The sequence below is a fragment of the Theropithecus gelada genome, chromosome 1, assembly GCF_003255815.1.
Source record: "Theropithecus gelada isolate Dixy chromosome 1, Tgel_1.0, whole genome shotgun sequence".
Taxonomy (NCBI): Eukaryota; Metazoa; Chordata; class Mammalia; order Primates; family Cercopithecidae; genus Theropithecus; species Theropithecus gelada.
The window spans coordinates 45,901,164-45,921,804 of NC_037668.1; the positions used below are offsets into that span (position 1 = coordinate 45,901,164).

At 50.4% G+C, this 20,641-nt stretch overlaps 1 protein-coding gene across 1 annotated transcript in view; it reads left to right on the top strand.

Moving 5' to 3' along the window:
• The window catches only part of IGSF21 (immunoglobin superfamily member 21), a 273,116-nt gene extending 254,259 nt beyond the window's left edge, over positions 1 to 18,857 (top strand). The window contains exons 5-10 of the mRNA XM_025389584.1: positions 2,003 to 2,118; positions 5,654 to 6,128; positions 16,684 to 16,769; positions 17,179 to 17,371; positions 17,758 to 17,796; positions 18,628 to 18,857. Of these exons, the coding sequence (XP_025245369.1) occupies positions 2,003 to 2,118; positions 5,654 to 6,128; positions 16,684 to 16,769; positions 17,179 to 17,371; positions 17,758 to 17,796; positions 18,628 to 18,698 (980 nt within the window). The 3' untranslated portion in view covers positions 18,699 to 18,857. The remainder of the gene's footprint in view (positions 1 to 2,002; positions 2,119 to 5,653; positions 6,129 to 16,683; positions 16,770 to 17,178; positions 17,372 to 17,757; positions 17,797 to 18,627) is intronic.
• The last annotated feature ends 1,784 nt before the right edge of the window (positions 18,858 to 20,641 follow it).

Sequence of the window (20,641 nt, forward strand, 5' to 3'; positions counted from 1 at the left end):
TAAGTGTTAGCCATTGTGGGTTCTTGTGTGGGATCCAGGTTTTCGGTCGAGTGTTGGAAAAGTTAGACTGCAGTATCTGCAATTTCTAGGTAATTGACGTGTTCTGGTGTATTTCTCCCTTCTCGGAATTCCTATCCCGCTTACCATCTGTTTTATGCGATGTTACGCTTAATTACAATTCTCCATCTATTGTTCTCCCATTGTCTTCTGTGTGCTCTGCTTCTCTTGCCGACAGCATGAGTTGGCTCCCTGAATGAATGAATGACTCATACCTGATTTCATTTCACTAGGCCTTGAAATAGAGTTGCCCGTGTGTCTGTTGCCCCCAACTGACTGTGAACTTTGCAATGCTTTACCTGTTTCATCATTGGGCACCTCCTGGCAGCACCTGGCATCATTCCCGGCACCTAGTAGGTGTCAGGAAATGTTTGTCGAATTTAATTAAACTTAACTGGAGTGAAAACCCCCTGCAGGAAGGAAAGGCCCACACCTCTTTATTTTCTCTGCTTCCCTCCCTGTGCATGGCCCAAGGCTGGGTAAGTCAGAATTGACGGATTTTCCCAAGCGAGGCTCTAAGATTCTGGCTCCTGTCCTGCTGATTATGAAGTGGTTAGGGAAATAATATCAGAAATCACAATAATAGCAAATTCCTACCATATGCTAAGCCTTTCATATGCATTAGCTGGTTTTGTCCTGCAAAAATGTCGGCTAAGTATTAATGTTATTCCCATTTAGCAAACTGGAGGACTGAGGCTCACAGTTTTGGTGACCTGCCTAAGCACGTGGAGGTGGTAGTGACTGAGCTGGGATTCGGACCCAAGTGTGCCTGATGGCCCAGCCCCTACCCCTTGCGATGCTCCGTAGTGTCTGGAGCAAGGGTTTTGACAAACCAGCCAGGGGCAGTGGGTGAGGAGAGAAGAGAGGTTCAGTGGGTGGGAGGGGTGGCCAACAAAAACAAGCCAACTTCCAGAAAGGAAGGAAGGAAAGACTCCTGGCCACAAATACCTGTCCAGATGCCCCCATCCGAGTGTATGGTACCATCTTCCCCAGCTGAAATTCCCGCTCTGTTTTCAGTCTCTTCCAAATGCAAGCCAGACGATGTCACTGCTCTCACTGAAAACTTTCAGTGGCTCCCCATTGCTCTCAGAATAAAGAAGAAAAACCTGTAACCCATGCTTTAAAGATAAATCAGCCCTCTGGGGGCTAGGGCAGAAGAAGGAGGGAAAAAGCCCCAAAGTGTAGCAGTTGCTGTTTTTTGTGATGTGAAAATACTCACTGTGACAAGTTACAAACGGTTAACTGCTGGTTCACAGAAATCCCGAAAATGTCACAACCTGTTTCAGCATGCCAGTTCAAGTCATAATCCCCCTGACAGCATGCCACATGCTCTGTGCCCTGCCCATATGCCCAGCCCCGCTGGGCACCACATTCCCCCTGGCCTGCCCCGCTCTCTCCTGGCCAACCTACTGCCAGGCCCTGGCACAAAAATAAGCCAGGCATAGTGGCACACACCTGTGGTCCCAGCTACTTTAGAGGCTGGGAATCTCAGGGTTTGTTAAAACTCAAGGTGTTAAAACTCAAAGCTCCTTCTACCTGCCATGCTATCTCCCACCCACTCTTGTGACCTCAGATCACAGCAGCAATGTGGCTGCTTCAGCAGCGTCTGCCCGGAACTCCCAGGCTCGGGCAGAGTCCCCTCAACACACCGTGATTCCTCTGGGGATCAGATGCACTTCACACTTTGATCTGTGCCATCTCTTGATTCCTGTCTGTCTTCTGCACTAAGCTGCAAGCTCCAGGAGGACAGGGCTCTTGTCTATATTCCCAGCAAGGACATCTTCCTCACTGTAATGGATGCCAATGGCACCCCCTGGAGTTCGACAACACCTGCCCTCCCCTACCCCGGCACCCAACATGGACCTGGGCCATCTTAGGTGGTCAGTGAACTCTTCCTGAATCTCCCAGTTGAGTCTTTGTCTTCCTGTGCTTCCTTTTGGGGCAGCTCCTCCCACCTCCATTGAAGTGGTGGCCGCTGACACACCAGCCCCCTTCAGCCGCTACCAAGCCCAGAACTTCACGCTAGTCTGCATCGTGTCTGGAGGAAAACCAGCACCCATGGTGAGTACCTCTGGAGTGCCCAGCTCCTTCCCATCTGCCGAACCACCCTGCTTCGGGGCTGGTCCAGCTGTAGGTGTCTCCACTGTGCCTGGAGAGGGAGTGGTTGGCCAGGGCTGACTCTGTCCCCATCTGCCTTTGTCCGATCCCATTTACCCATCGGATCGGCCCAGGCATCCATGTGCCCCTGTTGCTCCCCATCTCCCCATGCTGAGAACCCCCACTCCTCCTGGAGGCAGAGTCCTAGAACTTCACAGCAGGAGTGGCCTTCTAGGGAGCCCAGGATCCAGCATGTCAACCTCAGTTATTGAGTCCAACGGAGACAAATGAAAGGGGGCCCCGAGAGGGAAAGGGGCTTGTCCCAAGTCACCATGGCACTCCCGACAGAGCTGGGTCTCAGGTCCGTGTCTCTAGCTCCAGGTTCACTGGCCTTCCCAGAAGCCCATGTGATCATCAGGAATCCCATCTGAAAGAAGGAGGGAGAGGATGGAAGGGAGAGAAGGAAAGGAGAGAAGGAAGGGAGGGAAGAGAGAGGAAATTCCTTTTTGACCAACTTATTAGACCCAGCGTAGTTTCTTAGATATTTGTCAGTGCAGTTCATGAGATTTTTCATGACCTCTTGAAGGGGTTAGGGTAGGAGGTGCAGCGTCTGGAGAGCTGGGGTCCCAGCCATGCTGTACTCACCGAACCAATGGTGAGCAGGAAATCCCCCCTCCCCACCTCTGCCTCTGTTTCTGCAACGAAGTTGAGGGGGCTGGACAATATTCATTTTTCAGCTTTTTTAGAAGCACAAGGACCCTTTTGGTCTAAATGGTATACAGGGAAACCTCATATGTATGACATTTAAAAGTGAAGAGAGGCCAAGTCACTCTCATTGACACCTGAAGCACCACTTTAGAACCCGTAGGGTTCCATGAAGCCTGTTTGGAGAACCTTCAAGCTACGTACCCTTTCGTTTTTGACATTTTGTAATACTTTGTGTCTTGATCCTATGAGTTTCATACAGTACTAGGATTTAGCAAGGTGTGGAGCTAGAGCAATGGGTATGTAGGGTTACAGTTCAAGACGGGAGCCAAATGGTTCCCCTCATTCCAGACCCAACTGTCTCCCAGGCATGGTCCAATGGTGTGGCCTTGGGAATCTAGGCCAGCCCTGCCTTGGGAACTGGGGCAGGGTGGTAAATGGGTATGTAGAGGCCCAGGACAGGGCAGTAAGCAGGTGCACAGAGACACAGGTGAGGCAGCAGGCAGGGGCACAGGGATGCAGAGACACAGGTGGGGTGGTGGGCAGGGGAGTAGAGACACAGGTGGAGCAGTGGGCAGGGGCACAGAGGCACAGGTGGGGCAGTGGGCAGGGGAGTAGAGACACGGGTGGTGCAGTTGGCAGAGGTGCAGAGGCACAGGTGGGGCAGTGGGCAGGGGCACAGAGACACAGGTGGGGCAGTGGGCAGGGGCACAGGGACACAGGTGGGGTGGTGGGCAGGGGAGTAGAGACACAGGTGGTGCAGTTGGCAGAGGTGCAGAGGCACAGGTGGGGCAGTGGGCAGGGGCACAGAGACACAGGTGGGGCAGTGGGCAGGGGCACAGAGACACAGGTGGGGCAGTGGGCAGGGGCACAGAGACACAGGTGGGGCAGTGGGCAGGGGCACAGAGACACAGGTGGGGCAGTGGGCAGGGGCACAGAGACACAGGTGGGGCAGTGGGCAGGGGCACAGAGACACAGGTGGGGCAGTGGGCAGGGGCACAGAGACACAGGTGGGGCAGTGGGCAGGGGCACAGAGACACAGGTGGGGCAGTGGGCAGGGGCACAGAGACACAGGTGGGGCAGTGGGCAGGGGCGCAGAGACACAGGTGGGGCAGTTGGCAGGGGCACAGAGACACAGGTGGTGCAGTGGGCAGGGGTGCAGAGACACAGGTGGGACAGTGGGCAGAGGCACAGAGACACAGGTGGTGCAGTGGGCAGGGGTGCAGAGACACAGGTGGGGCAGTGGGCAGGGGTGCAGAGACACAGGTAGGATTGTGGGCAGAGAAGTAGAGACACAGGTGGTGCAGTGGGCAGGGGTGCAGAGACACAGGTGGGGCAGTGGGCCGGGGTGCAGAGACACAGGTAGGATTGTGGGCAGAGGAGTAGAGACACAGGTGGGGCAGTGGGCAGGGGTGTAGAGACACAGGTGGGGTGGTGGGCAGGGGAACAGAGACAAGCCTCAGTCCCTAGGAAGTGGACCAAAAAAGGTAGCTTCAAAGCCAGTTGCTGAAAGCAGGACATGACCCCAGATTTTCTCCTTTGGAGGCCCTAAAGAGGTCCAGTCTCCCTAAAATCAGGAAAGCTGTTTTTTTCTCACAAACAGAAAGTCCTTTCCTGAAAGGCACAAAGAAAGGCTTTTCACAGTCCAGGGGCTGTAGGAAGACCCCCCTCCTACCCATCCTGTCTGCCTGCCCTGACATTTGCGACATGGCAATAAAATATTCAGATATAAACATGCAAAAGAACCTCATCTCCCCAAATCCCAGGCATCTTATGTTTGCCTGAGACATCAGAACTTTAAAGAAATTCTTTTGATATAAATTACAAACCTGCATTTAAAGCACTTTTCAAAAAGAAAAAGGAAAAGAAGAAAATAAATGGGGGGAAAAAAAAACCCAACGCAGGCTATCATGTGCGTAAGAGACTCTTCATTGACGTTACAAACTCTGACAAAAATCCCACATTTCATACCCCCCATCCCCTCCCACCTCCTTCACCCCCCTGCAGCCCCTCCCCCTGCACACTTTCCTTTCGCTCCCCTACCTGTGTCCCAGAGAGCTGCATCCTACTTTTCCCTCTCCTGGCCCCCTATCAATATATTTATCTGATTTATTAAAAATACATCTAATCCCCACAGGCCTCTGGGTACATGTACCAAAATAAAAAGACAGCAAATTAAATTAAATGCCGCCTCGCAAAACTTGAGCTCCCATTAGCAGAGAAAGCGAGGAGATGTTTGCTCTCACCTCCTCCCCACACCTAGCTTCCTCCCACACATGCACCTGTTTTCTGCCTTCCATCTCCAAAATACACACGCACACAGACTCTTTCTTTCCTCGTCCTCTCCCAACTTCTCAATCTCTGGTGCCTTCCATTTTTCCCTCATCCCCATGCCCTCCCCGAGTGGTGCCCTTGGACCCCAGGTGGCCGCCATGGTGTAGGCCAAGGTCCCCATTTCCCACGTGGTTCCACTGACACATCCAACAGCCCCATGAAGCAGGTGTCTTATTCTTCTCTTGACAAGTGAGGAAACTGAGGCTCAAAAACCTCACCAGTTGGTAAATGATGGGATTGGGCTAAGCCTCTGCCCCAAGGGCCTGCATGTGTTCCTATTATACCACACTGGCTCATAGTTCTTGGCGGTGTTGGAGGGAAAGGAGTGGGGTGTGGGTGACTGTCTAGACTGCTATGCTCTGGAAGAACTGGCATCCTGTGCCCAGTTCATCGGAGAGCCCACTGGGAGGTTGAAGTTAGTAGCACAAAATCTTTTTCCACACCCTCCTTGCAATGGCAGGTTTATTTCAAACGAGATGGGGAACCAATCGACGCAGTACCCCTATCAGAGCCATCAGCTGCAAGCTCCGGCCCCCTCCACGACAGCAGGCCCTTCCGCAGCCTTCTGCACCGTGACCTGGATGACACCAAGATGCAGAAGTCACTGTCCCTCCTGGATGCCGAGAACCGGGGTGGGCGACCCTACACGGAGCGCCCCTCCCATGGCCTGACCCCAGATCCCAACATCCTCCTCCAGCCAACCACAGAGAACATACCAGAGACGGTCGTGAGCCGTGAGTTCCCCCGCTGGGTCCACAGCACCGAGCCCACCTACTTCCTGCGCCACAGCCGCACCCCGAGCAGCGACGGCACTGTGGAAGTACGCGCCCTGCTCACCTGGACCCTCAACCCACAGATTGACAACGAGGCCCTCTTCAGCTGCGAGGTCAAGCACCCAGCACTGTCGATGCCCATGCAGGCAGAGGTCACGCTGGGTAAGGCTTGGTGGGGGCCCTTCTGTAGAGCCCTTGCAGACCTGGGTGTGGTGAGAGCCTTGGAATAGGGTTCCTGGGCTGTGGACACCTATGGAGAGGGAGAAGCGATGGAGCAAACTGGAAATGGAGCAAACTGGAGCGCAAAGGGTAGAGTTAGGGTTCTTAGCGGGGTTTGCTGAGCTGGATTGGAGAAGATCCTTGGTCATGTGTGGGGAGGTACCCACAGGCCAAGGTAGTTTGCTGGGTTGAGCCAAGAACATGAGAGGTTAGAGGAGTTTGCTAGACAGGGTCAGGGACACAGGAGATCAGGGGAGGTCAGAGGAATTGCTTCAAAGCCAGTTTAATTTGATATAAATTACAAACCATTTAAAGCACTTTTCAATTAGGATTCGGTCAGGAACTTGAGCAGTCTGGGAGGTCTTCTGGAAGGATCAGAAACAAGAGACTGAGGAGATTTGCTGGGTTGGGTCAGGAACACGAGAAGTTGGGGAAGAGCAAGGGAGTTGCTGGGCTGGGTCAGCAACATAAGAGGTCAGGGAGTTTGCACAGCCTGGATAAAAAAGATGGAAAGTCAGAAAAATCTGCTGGATTGGTGTTAAAAACAGGGGAGGTTTTCTAGGTCAAAAATGGAACCAGGAAGTTTGCTGGGTAGATAAAGAATACACAAGAGTCGGGTTTCTTCAGGAAGGGTTGCTGAGTCAAGTCAGAAGCATAGAAGGTCAGTGTGAAGACCAGGGGAGGCCAAGATTTTTCCAGTCAGCCTCAGGAGCACAAGAGATGAGGGGACATTTGTCGGGTCAAGGAGAGGAACCTCGAGGTCACGGCCTGCTCAGGGAAGTTTTCTATATCACAGGTGGGAACAAGGGAGGTGACAGGGAGATTTTCTGGGTTGCATATGAGCCCAGTGAGCTCAGAGGACAGTTTCTGCCTAAGGGTTGTGAACCTGGGAGGTTGCAGGCTTGCTGGATCAGGTTTTGGAATTCTGAAAATCATAGGAAGCTTTGGCAGGTTGGGGTCAGGAACACATAGGACATGGAAGGTATCGCTCTGGCTTACACTTTTAAGTACAATGAAAACCCTGTCATCTGTGGGTATGTGGGAGGCAGGCAAAGAGGACACTGGGTGCCCAGAGCTAGCTCAGCCCAAGAGCCCAATCCCTGTCCATGATCTGCTCCTCTCCCCACAGAGCACCAACCCAGGGATCCCCAAAGCACAAAGAACTCACTCCCTTCCCCTTATACTTCTCCTCCCCGCTGACTCAGGGCAGGGAAGGGGGAGATGTGGAATCTTCACTGCTGGAAATAGACAAGACTCTGGTTGTTTGTATGGACTGGGTGGGTGAGGGCAGGGGATGGGCACGATGACCTGTACTTGTCCTTTCACCTATGTCCTTTGAACCTTGATCCGCAGCCCCCAGCAGCTCCTCCCTAAGCCCGAGATGCCTGGGCTTGTACTCCAAAACTCCTGTAGTGTTCAGAGGCTGCCTGGCTCAGTCCACAGCCACTAACCCAGGCCACTCATCACCAAGGACTGAGAATGGTGACTGACGAGCACTGGGACTGCAGCTTGTGTCAGGTGTTCCAGAGGGCTTCTGTTTTAGCTGGACCACCAGAAAACCCAACATCTCCTCAGTATCAAATACCAAAGAAAAGGATTTCTTGTACAGACAGTATGTACTATGTGCTAGGAACATCTGCAAGGATTCTCATCCAATCCTCATAAGCACAAGTTGGCCATGTAGTCCCATTTTGCAGATGAGCAAAACTGAGGCTCAAGTTGGTAGAGTCCCTTGCCAAGTCGTTAACTTTGTATATAGCAGCGTTGAAATTTCAAGCCAGGTTTATTGGTGCCTTCTTCACTCACTACCATGCCAACCACTGAACTCAACAGCTCCAGGACTGCTTGTCTTGGCTGGTTATGGGACTGGTTCCCTGAAGACCCATTATAATGGCCCTTTGATTTTCTCTCTCTCTCTCTCTCTTTATTTTTATTTATTTTTTTATTTTTATTTTTTTTGACAGAGTCTAGCTCTGTCGCACCCAGGCTGGAATGCAGTGGGTGATCTTGGCTCACTGCAACCTCAGCTTCCCAAGTTCAAGTGATTCTCCCGCCTCGGTCTCTCAAGTAGCTGGGATTACAGGTGCCCACCACCACATCCAGATAATTTTTTTTTGTATTTTTAATAGAGATGGGTTTTCACCATATTGGCCAGGCTGGTGTCAAACTCCTAACCTCAGGTAATCCACCTGCCTCAGCCTCCCGAAGTGCTGGGATTACAGGCGTGAGCCACCACACCCACCAGCCCTTTGATTTTCACAGGCCACCTGCCCATACAGAAACTAACAATAAAGGCTAACATCTACTGAGCAGCTACTATATGCCACAGACTGTGGCTTCTCTTATATTAACCCAGTGAGGTAGGCACTATTATTATCCCATATCACAGAGGAGGAAGCTGAGGCTCAGGGAGTTTAAGATACCCAAGGTGAGTGGGGGAGAATTCAAAGGCTCCAGAGGCTGCTCTAAGCCTTTCACTCTGCCTCCTCACGGCATCCCTCTGTCACAGGTGCCCACCTCCTGGGTACTCTTTGTTCATCATTCCATAAAGATATCACTGGGGCCAGTTCCATTTTTGACCTAGGCACTGGGCCAGGCACAGTGGCTCACGCCTGTAATCCTAACACTTTGGGAGACTGAGGCAGATGGATCACGAGGTCAGGAGTTCAAGACTAGACTGACTAACATGGTGAAACCCCATCTCTACTAAAAAAAAATAATACGAAAATTAGCCGGGCATGGTGGTGCTTACCTATAATCCCAGCTACTCAGGAGGCTGAGACAGGAGAATCACTTCGTCTCAAAAAAAAAAAAAAAAAAGAAAAAAAGAAAAAACGAAGATATTACAAGCATCACTTAAGGCCAGGTCCTGTGCTAGGTGCTGAGGTCTTCTCAATCCAGGGTCTGCTCCAACCCCTCTCTTGGTCCTCCCACCTTGCCAGCCCTTCACCCCTCTCTCTGGATCCTCCATCCTTCCATGGCCTCTTCGTCCCCCAACAGAGCAGCCTCCACCCTTCACCTGGTGGCTTCTTTTATGAAAGACCCCTCCAGCCCCTCTTGTGGAAGCTCCAGTTTCCAGCAGGGCGGCACCCTTGCCCTACCCCACCAAGAATAAGGACGAGAAAGATGAAAGGCCAGATACAGACTTCAAGGCAGCTGGTGAAAAGTGAGCTTGTAGCTGACATCTCCTAGTGATGGGAGGCGGTGTGCCCCTGCTGGCCTGTGTGACCCTTACCGACAGCACCCCAAACCACATTAAAGCGCTTGCCTGCTCTGTCCTGGATCCCAGGCCCTCCCTTAACTGGAGTTGCTTCTGTGGGCACCCCCGCTCGCCATCATCAGAGCAAGGGAAAGAAGGGCTCACTCATAAGCAGTGGGCCTGGACAGGCAGGTCTGTGCACACCGGGGGATTTGGGGCATGGGGGACACAGCAGGGCCACCAAGATGAAGGGCCCTAATTGGGTGGGTGAGTAAAGAGACACCTGGGCTGACTTCCTAGTCTCCCTCGACTGCTGAGTGAGAACTCAGACTTCTTAACGTCTCTGAGTCTCAGTTTTCTGACCTGATGAAGGGGGAGAATAGTAACTGCACAAATATTTTGAGCACCTGCTCAGATCCAGGCTCTCTGCAAGATGCTTTCCTCATCAGGTCTCCTTTAAGCCTGCAGTGAACCCGCTGAGAGATGCTATCATATTATTCCCATCAAGCCTGAGGTGAGGGACTCAGGCTTAGAGTAACCTTTCTTAGGTCAGCCAGTCAAGGTTGTCTGGCCCCAGAACCCACGTTCTTAACCACTGTGCTCTATAGCCCACCTGTCAGGGTTGTGGTGAGGTGTCACTGAGCCAGGGGGTGTGACCAGTAGAGAGTGCCATGAGCCAAAGGGCCGTGAGTGTATGCACCTTGCACCATCAGGGCACCCTGCACTCTGGGTGAGACAGTGAGATGGATGAGATGACCTCAGAGCACAAAATCCAATCATTCAACAAGGATTTTGAAGATCAGGCCAACAAGGGTGGGGCGTGTCTCCCTGCAAAGAACCTTCACTCCTGCTCTTCCCTCGCAGGGATGCCCTCCCCAGCTCAAATGCCACCCCTCCAGGAAGACTTCTCTGACCCTCCCCCAACCCTTCGAGCTGTTTGTGCCTCTCCTGAGTTCTTGTCTCACCAGATTTGTACCTTTATTGTGATCTAGACCAGAGATGCCTGAGCGTCCTGGCACCCATCTCACTAAATGGCAACCATGTTCTTCCCATTGATCAAACCAGACACCTTGCAGCCACCCACCTTTTCCAGTCTTTCCTCTATCCCACATGCAAACCGTCATTAAGCCCTGGCAGCTCGACTTCAGAATATATCCCAAATCTGCCACTCCTCACGGTGTCCTCTCCGAATACCCAACCCAAGCAGCATCAGTTCAAGCCTGGGTTATTAGAGTAGCCTTCAAACTACAAGCAGTTCTGCTTCTACTTTTGCACTATCCTATTTCCCACTCCGATTGATCTACTTAAAATATAAATCAGATCATGACACCCACCCAAAACCTTCCTGTGGTAGACAAACAGTTTGATAAAACAGGATAGAGTCCAGAAATAGACCCACATACATAGAGTTCATTGATTTTTGCCAAAGACCCCCAAGGCCATTCAATCAGGAAAGAGAAGTTCTCTTAACAAATGACCCTGAAACAAATGAATAGGCATAAGGAAAAATTGAACCTGGACCCCTACCTCGCACACACACAAAAATTAATTTGAAATGAATCATAGATTTAACCATAAAAGTCAGCATCATGAAGCCTCTAAAACAAAACATAGACTTTGTGATATTGGTGTAGCAAGGATTTCTTAAAGTGGTCACAAAAAAACTAAATAAAAACTAAATGATAAATTGAAAATTGGTAAATTAGATTTAATCAAAAATTAAATCTTCTGCTCTTACAAAGACATCCTTGAGAAAAATGAAAGGCAAACTATAGAATAAGAGAAAATACTCTCAATACATATATCTGACAGAGATTTGTAACCAGAATATATAAAGAACTATGACAAATCAATAATGTAAGACAACCCAATTTTTTAAAAAAGAAAATATACAAATGGCTAATAAACATGTAAAAACGTACACTACATTATTAGTTACTAAAGAAATGAAGTTTCTAACCTCAATGAGATACCATTTCACATCCATTAGACTGGCTAAAATTTAAAAAACTGACAATACCAGATGTTGACAAGAATGCAGAACAATCAGAATTCTCATGCTTTGCTGGTTGGAGTATAAAATGGTACTACTACTTTGAAAACCTGGCAGTTTCTTACAAAGATAAAAATATTTCTGCTCTTATGACCCAACAATTTCACTCCTAGGTATTTACCTGAGAGAAATGAAAACATATGTCCACAGAAGCTTTATTCATGACAACAGCAACAACGACAGAACTGTAAATAATCTAAATGTCCATAATTAGAAAAATGAATACACAAACTTGTAGTATCTTCATATAACAAAATACTTTTTATAAATACAAATGAACTCATGATACCTGCATTAGCATGGATGGAGCTCAAAAACATGTTGATCAGCCTGGGCATCGTGGTTCACACCTGCAATCTCAGAACTTTGGGAGGCTGAGGCAGGTGGATCACTTCAAGCCAGGAGTTTGAGACCAGCCTGGCCAACATGGTGAAACCTTGGCTCTACTGAAAATACAAAAATTAGCTGGATATGGCAGCTCATGCCTGTAGGCCCAACTACTTGGGAGGCTAAGGCAGGAGAATGCCTTGAACCTGGGAGGCAGAGGTTGCAGTGAGCCAAGATCATGCCACTGCACTCCAGCCTAGGCAATAGAGTGAGACTCTGTCTAAAAAAAAAAAAAAACAAAACTGTCGATCAAAAGAAGTCAGATGACAGAGTACTCATTGTGTGAGTCCATTTATATGAAATTCTAGAACAAAAAAATAAATCTCCATTGATAGAAACGGGAACAGTGTTGACCTATGAAGAATGGAAATTGACTGGAAGGAGGCCTCTGCTCGAGGCCTCTACTCAAAGGGTCCTTCCTTGAACACTCTATCTAAAGCAGCCTCTTCCTCCTGGTTCCTTCAACCCCGTCTCTTGCTTTGTTTTCTTACATAACTCTTTTCCACCTGCAAGTATATTCTATATTTGCTTATTGTCTGAATCGCCCACAAGCTAGGAATTGAGATTTGGTTTTAGATGTAATGGCAGTCAGGTGAACTGGCTTAAAAAATTCATTCTTCATATATGTTTTAACTGTAATAAAATTTACCTACTGGGAAATTCAGGTCCTTCAGTGCACAATTTAACAAATGTAAATAAATGTGAATGCCGGTGTAACCACCATCCCAGTCAAACTCTGGGCATTCCCGTCACCCACTAGAATTTAAATGGCACATGGGCAGAGTCTTTATCTACCTAGTTCACAGAGTACAGGGCTCAGAACAACCCCTAACATAGTTCTTAATAAACAACTGTTTAACAATTAATTAATTAATTAATGCTTTTCTAGGTTGTTGAGAAGATTAAGTAAGGCAGTGCATACAAAGTGCTTATAGTGACAGGCAGAGCAAATATTCAGGAAATATAAGCTACTGTTATTATTCATCATGGTGTCCCCAACAGTGACCCTCGATAGTGACCACCACAAATTAGGTGTACGGTAAAGAATTAGATGGATAGAGCAAAAGAATAAATGGATGGGTAAGCAAATTGGTAGGTTTATAGGTAGGTGTGTGGATGGATTGGTGGATGTTTGAATAGATGAATGAATAAAATGAATGCCTGGATGGATGGAAGGATGGATGGATGGATGGATGGATGGATGGATGGATGGATGGATGTTTTGATGGATGGATGGATATTTGGATGGATGTTTGGATGGATGGAAGGATGGATGGATGGATGGATGTTTGATGGGTGGATGGATGGATGGATGGATGAGTGTTTAGATGGATGAATGTTTGGATGGATGGATGAATGGATGTTTGGATAGATGTTTGGAGGGATGGATGAATAGATGGATGTTTGGATGGATGGATATTTGGATGGATGGATGGATGGATGGATGGATGGATGGATGGATGGATGGATGGATGGATGGATGACTGGGTGAATGGGTGAGTGATTGTCTTAGAAAACACCCAGAATTCCTGGGGGAAAGCTAGAGGAGCTTTTCCTTGAGATTCCATAGTACTATCCTTGCATCAGGATGCTCAGGAGAGGTAAAGAAGGCAACTTATATGTCCAGGATCTTTTTCATTCCCTGAGCAGATAGACATCACTTTACATTTCACACTGCAGTCTTATCTCCCTCCTCCATTGTCATTTTCAGAGTGTTTCCTCAAGCAAGGTGGTAGCCTGTTCTCCCCATTTGCGGGTTAGAAAACTGAGGCCCAACAAGTTGAAATGACTCATCCAAGTCATGCAGCCAGAAAGTAGAGGGCTAGGCATCAATTCTGGGTCTCTGGACTCCTACTCTTTCTCTATGTCCAGGGGTTGACAGGCAGAAAAGTCCAGAGACTAAGAGCATTCCTTTCGGGCACTCTCAGCCACTGTGGTCAGAAGCAGGCAAGTGGGGCCAGATTTCGACTGTCTGGAGCTGCTAATGGGCCAGGCTCTGAGTGTCAGGAGCCTGAGGGTGGAAGGAGTGGGGAGGCTGACAGCAGCTGGCTTGGCTTCCGGAAGCAACATCTTAACGCAGCAGTGAAGGAGGGAGTCAGGGACCATCTGCTGCAAAGGCTCTTGTCTGGTGGCAGCTGCCAGGATAGAGCTTGAAAGCAACGAGGGAGGACCAGACCCCTCCTCTGCCCACCCTCTGAGCCCCTCAGGATCAGATGCACACAGGAGCCCAGGAGCCAGGGTGCCCTGGGTGGAAGAAGGCACCCATCTCTGCCTCACCTCTGCCCCTGGGCTCTGAGCCTCCCTCTGAAGCCCTATGTGCCATCACGTCTTGTAACTGATACTTCCTATAGTGTGACCTTGGATAAGTCACTGCCCCCCTGGAGGGCCGGTTCTGTGACCTGCACAATGGATTTTGGGGTAACTTGCCTCATAAATACCAGAATGGTGTGACCGTCCTAAAATGGAGTCTAGCGCATGCTTGACACCTGAGAAGGTTAGTTCCCTCTTCCCTTAGAACCAGCAGGCCCAGGCCCAGGCCTGAAGGAGTAAGGCAGGCCCTTTAGAAAGCAGGGCAGTGAGAAATCTAACCTAGAAAGGAAAGGTGTCTGCCGGGTCCTCCACGGCTCCAGCCTTCTCCAGGACCGGGATGCCCTTCCGCGCCCTCTCCTGGCTGCAGCCAACAATGCCACCCTAGCTGCACTTAGAGCCGCCAAGATTACCCAGGGTCAGACTGCCCTAGACCTGGTTTCCCATCTGCAAATCGACGTCTACAGCACTTGAGAGTTCATTTTAAAACCCAAAAACTTACTTGGGCTCCCTGAGCCTTCATTTCCTTATGGAGACAATCTCAAAGGCTGGAAGGCTAAATGAGATTATGCATATGGCACTTCATAGGTCCTGGCTCTTAGGACGCGCTAAACAAATGTTAGCCATCAAACCTGCCACCGCCTGATGTTCCTAATGGCCCCGCGTGTTAGGCAAGGGGTATCATTGTTCCCATGGGGCACTTGGGAAAGCGAGGGGGAGCCACTCATCCAAGGGCACACAGAACAGATGAGAACACAGCTCGCAGGTCTCCCAGGCCAGTGGCCCTTCCACCTGACTGACTGACAGATGCAGCTGCAGAACCAGCCCTTCCCTTCCCAGCGATTCCCCCATCCCGTGGTGCAAGCCCTGCTCTTCCCATGGATGCTTCCCTAGACCCATGTGGCATTTCAGATGTCTTGCTCATGGTTTAATTAATAATCCTTTGATTTCATTCTCAGAGAATGAAGTTGGCAGTGCCTGGGAGACCACCCACATCTGCCAACTGCTCTGATTTCTGTTCTGAGAGCTTTGAGTCAGAAAGGGAGGTCTGGGGACCAGCAAGGAAAGGTGGGGGTGATCCCAGGGCAGCCCCAGGGCCTCAGGACAAACCTTTTCCACCCTTAGAAGATGTTTACACAGAGTAGCACAAAGCATAGAGTACCAAACAAAACCCTCACCCCTTCCTCCGGCCCTGGAAACTCTATGGGATCTGTCTCCCAACACCCTTCCCTCCCTGACCTGCCTCTGTCCCATGCCCTGGCTGTTCCCTGTGCCTGGAATATGCCTCACGGGGTTCACAGCTCAGCTTAAATGTCACCTCCTTGGAAGAGGCACCCTGACCACTATCTGAAGATGTTACCCACCAACTCTGAGCCCCCTCCCCTGGGTCTAGTGATCTGCATGAAGCACGGTCACTCTCATCCTGTTTTGCATATGTGCTTGTTTGCTTACGAACTCTCACCCCTACTGAAGTGGGAGCTCCGTGTCAGCAGGCACTGGGTCTTGTTCACCACCATATCCTCTGCTCTGCTCCAAATGGCTGGCTCCCTAATTATTGTTGAGTGAGTGAGTGAATGAATGAATCTGGGGAAAAGAGTGCTGGCGAGAAGGTCAGGAAACATGGGTAATTGGTTCTGTGAGTGACCTTGGATAAGCCTCTACATTATCCATTGAGCTCTGTTTCTCAGCTGAAATGAAGGGAACAGACCCAATGATTCCAAGTATCTCCTCCATCCCTGATATTCTCAGGCATTGTTCAGAGGATAGCCCTGCCCTTGGGCATCTTGGCTTTCAAGTTCAGCGATATAAAGGGACTGAATAAGAGGTGATACAAGGAAGTGAGGAAGAGAGGCAGTGAGGCTGGGCACAAGGAAGGAGGTCGTCTTCCCACACTGTGTCCATCCCTACCCAGAGGTTCTAGAAAAATCCCACTGGGAAGATTAACCTGTTAGAAACAGCACTGAATCAGGAGGAGGAGACCCGCACCTTGATCTTGGCTCTCATCAAGGTGTGACCTTTTTCAAATCACTTCATGACTCTCTGAGACCCAGTTAACTCAACTGGACAAGATGACACCAGAAATGCACCTCCCAAGGGGGTAGCGTGGGTGGGAGTTGGGGATACCTCAAGTCTGGCTGCTGGCACAGGCTGCTCCCCATCAGCAGCCTAGTAGCACCTGCCCCAGGTAAGTTTCCCTCCCTGACCCCGCCGTCCACTGGGCCTCTCTGATCTTGTCCCTCATGGTGCTGGCTTGTACTTCTCGGTTGTTTGTCTTTCTCCCCTACTGATGTGTGAACCACCCAAGGGCAGGAATTGTGTCCTATATAGACCATTGACTCCCTAGGTCCTAGAGGGCATCTGATTCATTGCATGGGCTTAGGGAATATGTCTGAATGAATGCAGGTGTGAATGAATGAATGAATGAGCACACTGAGCTTCTAACAGAAGCAGCTGATCCCAAGGATGTTGATCGCTAGACTAGAACTTTCTCTTCCATGTACCCTGTCCCTCCTTTCCTTACTCTCTCTGACCTGGCCTTTCTCTCCCTAAAGTTGCCCCGAAAGGACCCAAAATTGTGATGACGCCCAGCAGAGCCCGGGTCGGGGACACAGTGAGGATTCTGGTCCATGGGTTTCAGGTCAGCCTCTCTCTGAGCATCTGGGAGGGTGGTGGGGGGGAGGTAGAGGCATCGATCCAGCACCAGCATTCCTGGCGGTCCTCTCTAACACCCTTCCCTCGATCCCCAGCCACATCCAGTGGGTTTCAGTTTCCCAATGTGTAATTGGGAGAATCGGTTCACATGGGGAATGGCAAAGAGGTACATACACGTTTCACTTCTCCATCTAGAACTCAGAGTAAACCTAGCTCTTCAACGAGACATTCTCTTCAGTCTCAGACTCCCTCTCCTCCTGGAGTTCAGGGCAGCCATTCCCAACCCATCAGATGAGAATGCTGTGCCAGCCCTGGCCGGGCATGCCCATGACCCCTTGCTGCTCTGGCAGAATGGGCCCTCCTGTGACCCAACTCTCCCCTGCTCTGGCCAACAGAACGAAGTCTTCCCGGAGCCCATGTTCACCTGGACGCGGGTTGGGAGCCGCCTCCTGGACGGCAGTGCTGAGTTCGACGGGAAGGAGCTGGTGCTGGAGCGGGTTCCTGCTGAGCTCAACGGCTCTATGTATCGCTGCACTGCCCAGAACCCACTGGGCTCCACTGACACGCACACCCGGCTCATCGTGTTTGGTATGGCGCGCTCAGCTGGGGACTGGGAGAACAACCACAGGGACGAGTCCTGGCTGGGAGGTATCCCCAGGAGGAGGAAGCAACAGGGGCCCAAATCCCCTAAATTTGCCCTGGGAGGGGGCCCCACTGGGAGGCAGGGTCGTTCGGTGGTTACAACTATAAATAAGCTTCGGACTCAGAAAGAACCTTAGGCAAACTGCTTAACCTCTCTCACTTCCTCCATCTGCAAAAGGGGGCTGATACTATCCAGCTCCCCTGGAGGTTGTGTGGCTGCACTGAGACACTGCATGTGATACCTCACAGCAGGTGCTGGGTAAAGGGCCACTCCTTCCCTGAGCTCTGAATGCCATCCACTCTTTGGTTCTCTTTCTGTTTCTTTCCAACAGAAAACCCAAATATCCCAAGAGGAACGGAGGACTCCAGTGGTAAGTCTCCACCCTCAGGATTTTTTGCTTGAAAGAGAGTGGCTTTTGAGGCACCAGAAAGCTCTGGTTCCCCACACTTCCCATGTGCATACCCTTGCCACTCTCTGACCCCTCAGGCACATCATTGCCCTCTAGTAGGGCAGAGTCAGAGTCCAAAGTGGGCAGAGGTAGGGATTGAGGCAATAAAGGGGGACTCAGCCTGCCAAAGCAGCCAGCTGAGATTTCTGGGGCCAACTGTGCCCCATCTCACCATCCATGGCATCTCTGGCCCTCTTAGCTCAGAGCTCGGTCTCACTGTCCATGGCATCTCTAGCTCTCTTAGCTCAGAGCCCGGCTGCTCTGACCTCAGAAGGGTGTGTCCAACGTCGACCGTGGGGCTGCGTTCTGAGACTCTGAACCACTCCATAGGGTGGTTGGGAGCATCGACGGATGTCTCAGTGCAGGCCCTTTATACTGTCCTCCCTGGGCTGCCCCCACCCCCCAACCTGCTCTAGCCTTAGCACCACCCCAAGGGGCCCAGACACTGCTCCCAGGCCTGCCACACCCCCTCCCTACATGGAGCCAATCTCACAGTTCACAATGGAGACTCCCACTGTTGGTCCTCACTGCACCATCTTCATGGCTTCTAGGAAGTCTGACCACAGCCCAGCAAGCCTAGGGGTAGGGGAGGGGATCATGGACAGTTAGGTAGCCAGGTGGCAGAGCTGGTCTTCAAACCCAGTTTGTCCTGATGCTGAAATCCAGCATCTTTGCTGGGGACCTGGAGGTTCTGCTGTTCTGGAACAGGGTTGGGTCTGCAGGCTCTGACCCTTTTCCTGTCTCCCGGCACAGGTTCCATTGGCCCCACTGGCGCCCGGCTCACCTTGGTGCTCGCCCTGACAGTGATTCTGGAGCTGACGTGAAGGCACCCACCCAGGCCACTCCATTGGGCACTGACATCTCCGCGACCGGTTTTCATTTCTTTTCTAAACTATTTCCAGTCTTGTTCTTAGTCTCTCTCTCCGTCTGTGTCTTGGCTTCTTCAGTCGGTTTAATTAAAACAAACAGAACAATTTTCCCCACCTCGGTTTGTGGCTCTGCATTCTTTATCTGCTCAGTAGCAGCAACCGGGCCCCTCCTCCTGGCATTCAGTATTGGGACAGGCACGGAGAGGGGGATGGCAAGGGAGATGGAAGGCATGCTCTTCCCAGATGAACAGGGGACATGGGGCTCACTATCTCACTCAAGTCCTAGCATCCAGGTGTGAAATGTGGCCAGAGACTTGAGAAATCCAAATTCCTCCGGGCTAAGTGTAATAGTCAGCTGTTGCCACAATAATGCTGCATAACAAACCAACCCAAACCTCAATGGCATGCAACAAGAAGCATTTGTAACTATGTTCATGTTCAGGTTGAAGTGGTTCAGCTGATCTAATCTGGGCTCAGCTGGGCAGTTCTGCTTCAGACAGCAGGTCAACTGGGCTGGATTCCAAGCTGTGGGTTGGGTTCAGGCCTCCTCCATGGGTTGGTTGGTGTCATGGGTGTTTTTCTGGGGCCCACACTAAAGGGGAAGTGACTACCTGACATTTGATCCTCTTATGGTACATCACCAAAGCTCAAGAAGAAACTCAAACCATTCAAGCACGTTTAAGGCCTCTGCCTGTGTCATGCCCATGAACACTCCTTTAGCCAAAGCAAGTCACATGGTCAAGGCTGACATCAGTGAAGGTCACATGTATGTCAGTGGTAGAGGTTTCTCAGAACTTTCTACTCAACCACTACAAACTCGTCAGGACATTCAGCTATTAACTCAGAGAGAAGGGCCAAGAATCTTTGGAGAGGGGTGGGGCTGGCCCCTCTGAGCCATGGTCAAGACTTGGCATTCACCAAGAAGAGCCCATGGAAGATTGTGAGCAGTCTGGATAGGATAGGCCCTGCTGCAGTAACATATTGAGCCCAGAGTCTTACTGCCTTAATACAATTGATGTGGTTTGGACCTGTGTCCCCATCAAATCTCATGGTGAAATGCAATCCCCAGTGTTGGAAGTGTGGTCTGGTGGGCAGTGTTAGGATCATGTGGGCAGATCCCTCATGAATGGCTTAGTGCCATCCCCTTGGTGATGAGTGAGTGAGTGCTCGTGAGATCCGGTTGTTTAAAAGTGTGTAGCACCTCCCCACTCCCAACTGACTCTCTCTCTTGTTCCTGCTTTTGTCATGTGACATGACTGCTCCTGTTTTCCTTCTTGCCACAAGCAAAACCTCCCTGAGGCCTCCCCAGAAGCTGAGCAGATGCTGGCACCATGCTTCCTATACAGACTGCAGAACCATGAGACAATTAAGCCTCTTTTCTTTATAAATTACCCAGTATCAGGAATTTCTTTATAGCAACGCAAGAACAGCCTAACACAATAATAAAGATTTATTTTGGGCTCATGAGAAGCCCAAGCAGGTTGAGCAGCCCTGTTGCATCTTGTAGCTACATCACCTGGAACATACAGCCTCCAAAATCCCCAGGGGAGGATAAGAGAAGGCTGGAGTGTCACTGTGGTAGGCAGAATAATGCCCTCTCACCAAAGATGTCCATATCCTAATCCCTAGAACCTGTGAATATGTTACCTTCCATGGCAAAAGGGATTTTGCCGATGTGATCAAGTTAAGCATCTTGAGATGCAAATATCAGCCTGGATTATCCAGGTGGGCTCAATGTAATCACAACGTCCTTATAAGAGAGAGGCAAGAACGTAAAAGGCAGTAGAAGGAGATGTGATGGCAGAAGCAAGATATAGGAGTCACGCAAGGAAGAGGCCACAAGCCAAGGAATTCAGGCAGGCTCTAGAAGCCAAACAGGGCAAGCAAACAGATTCTAC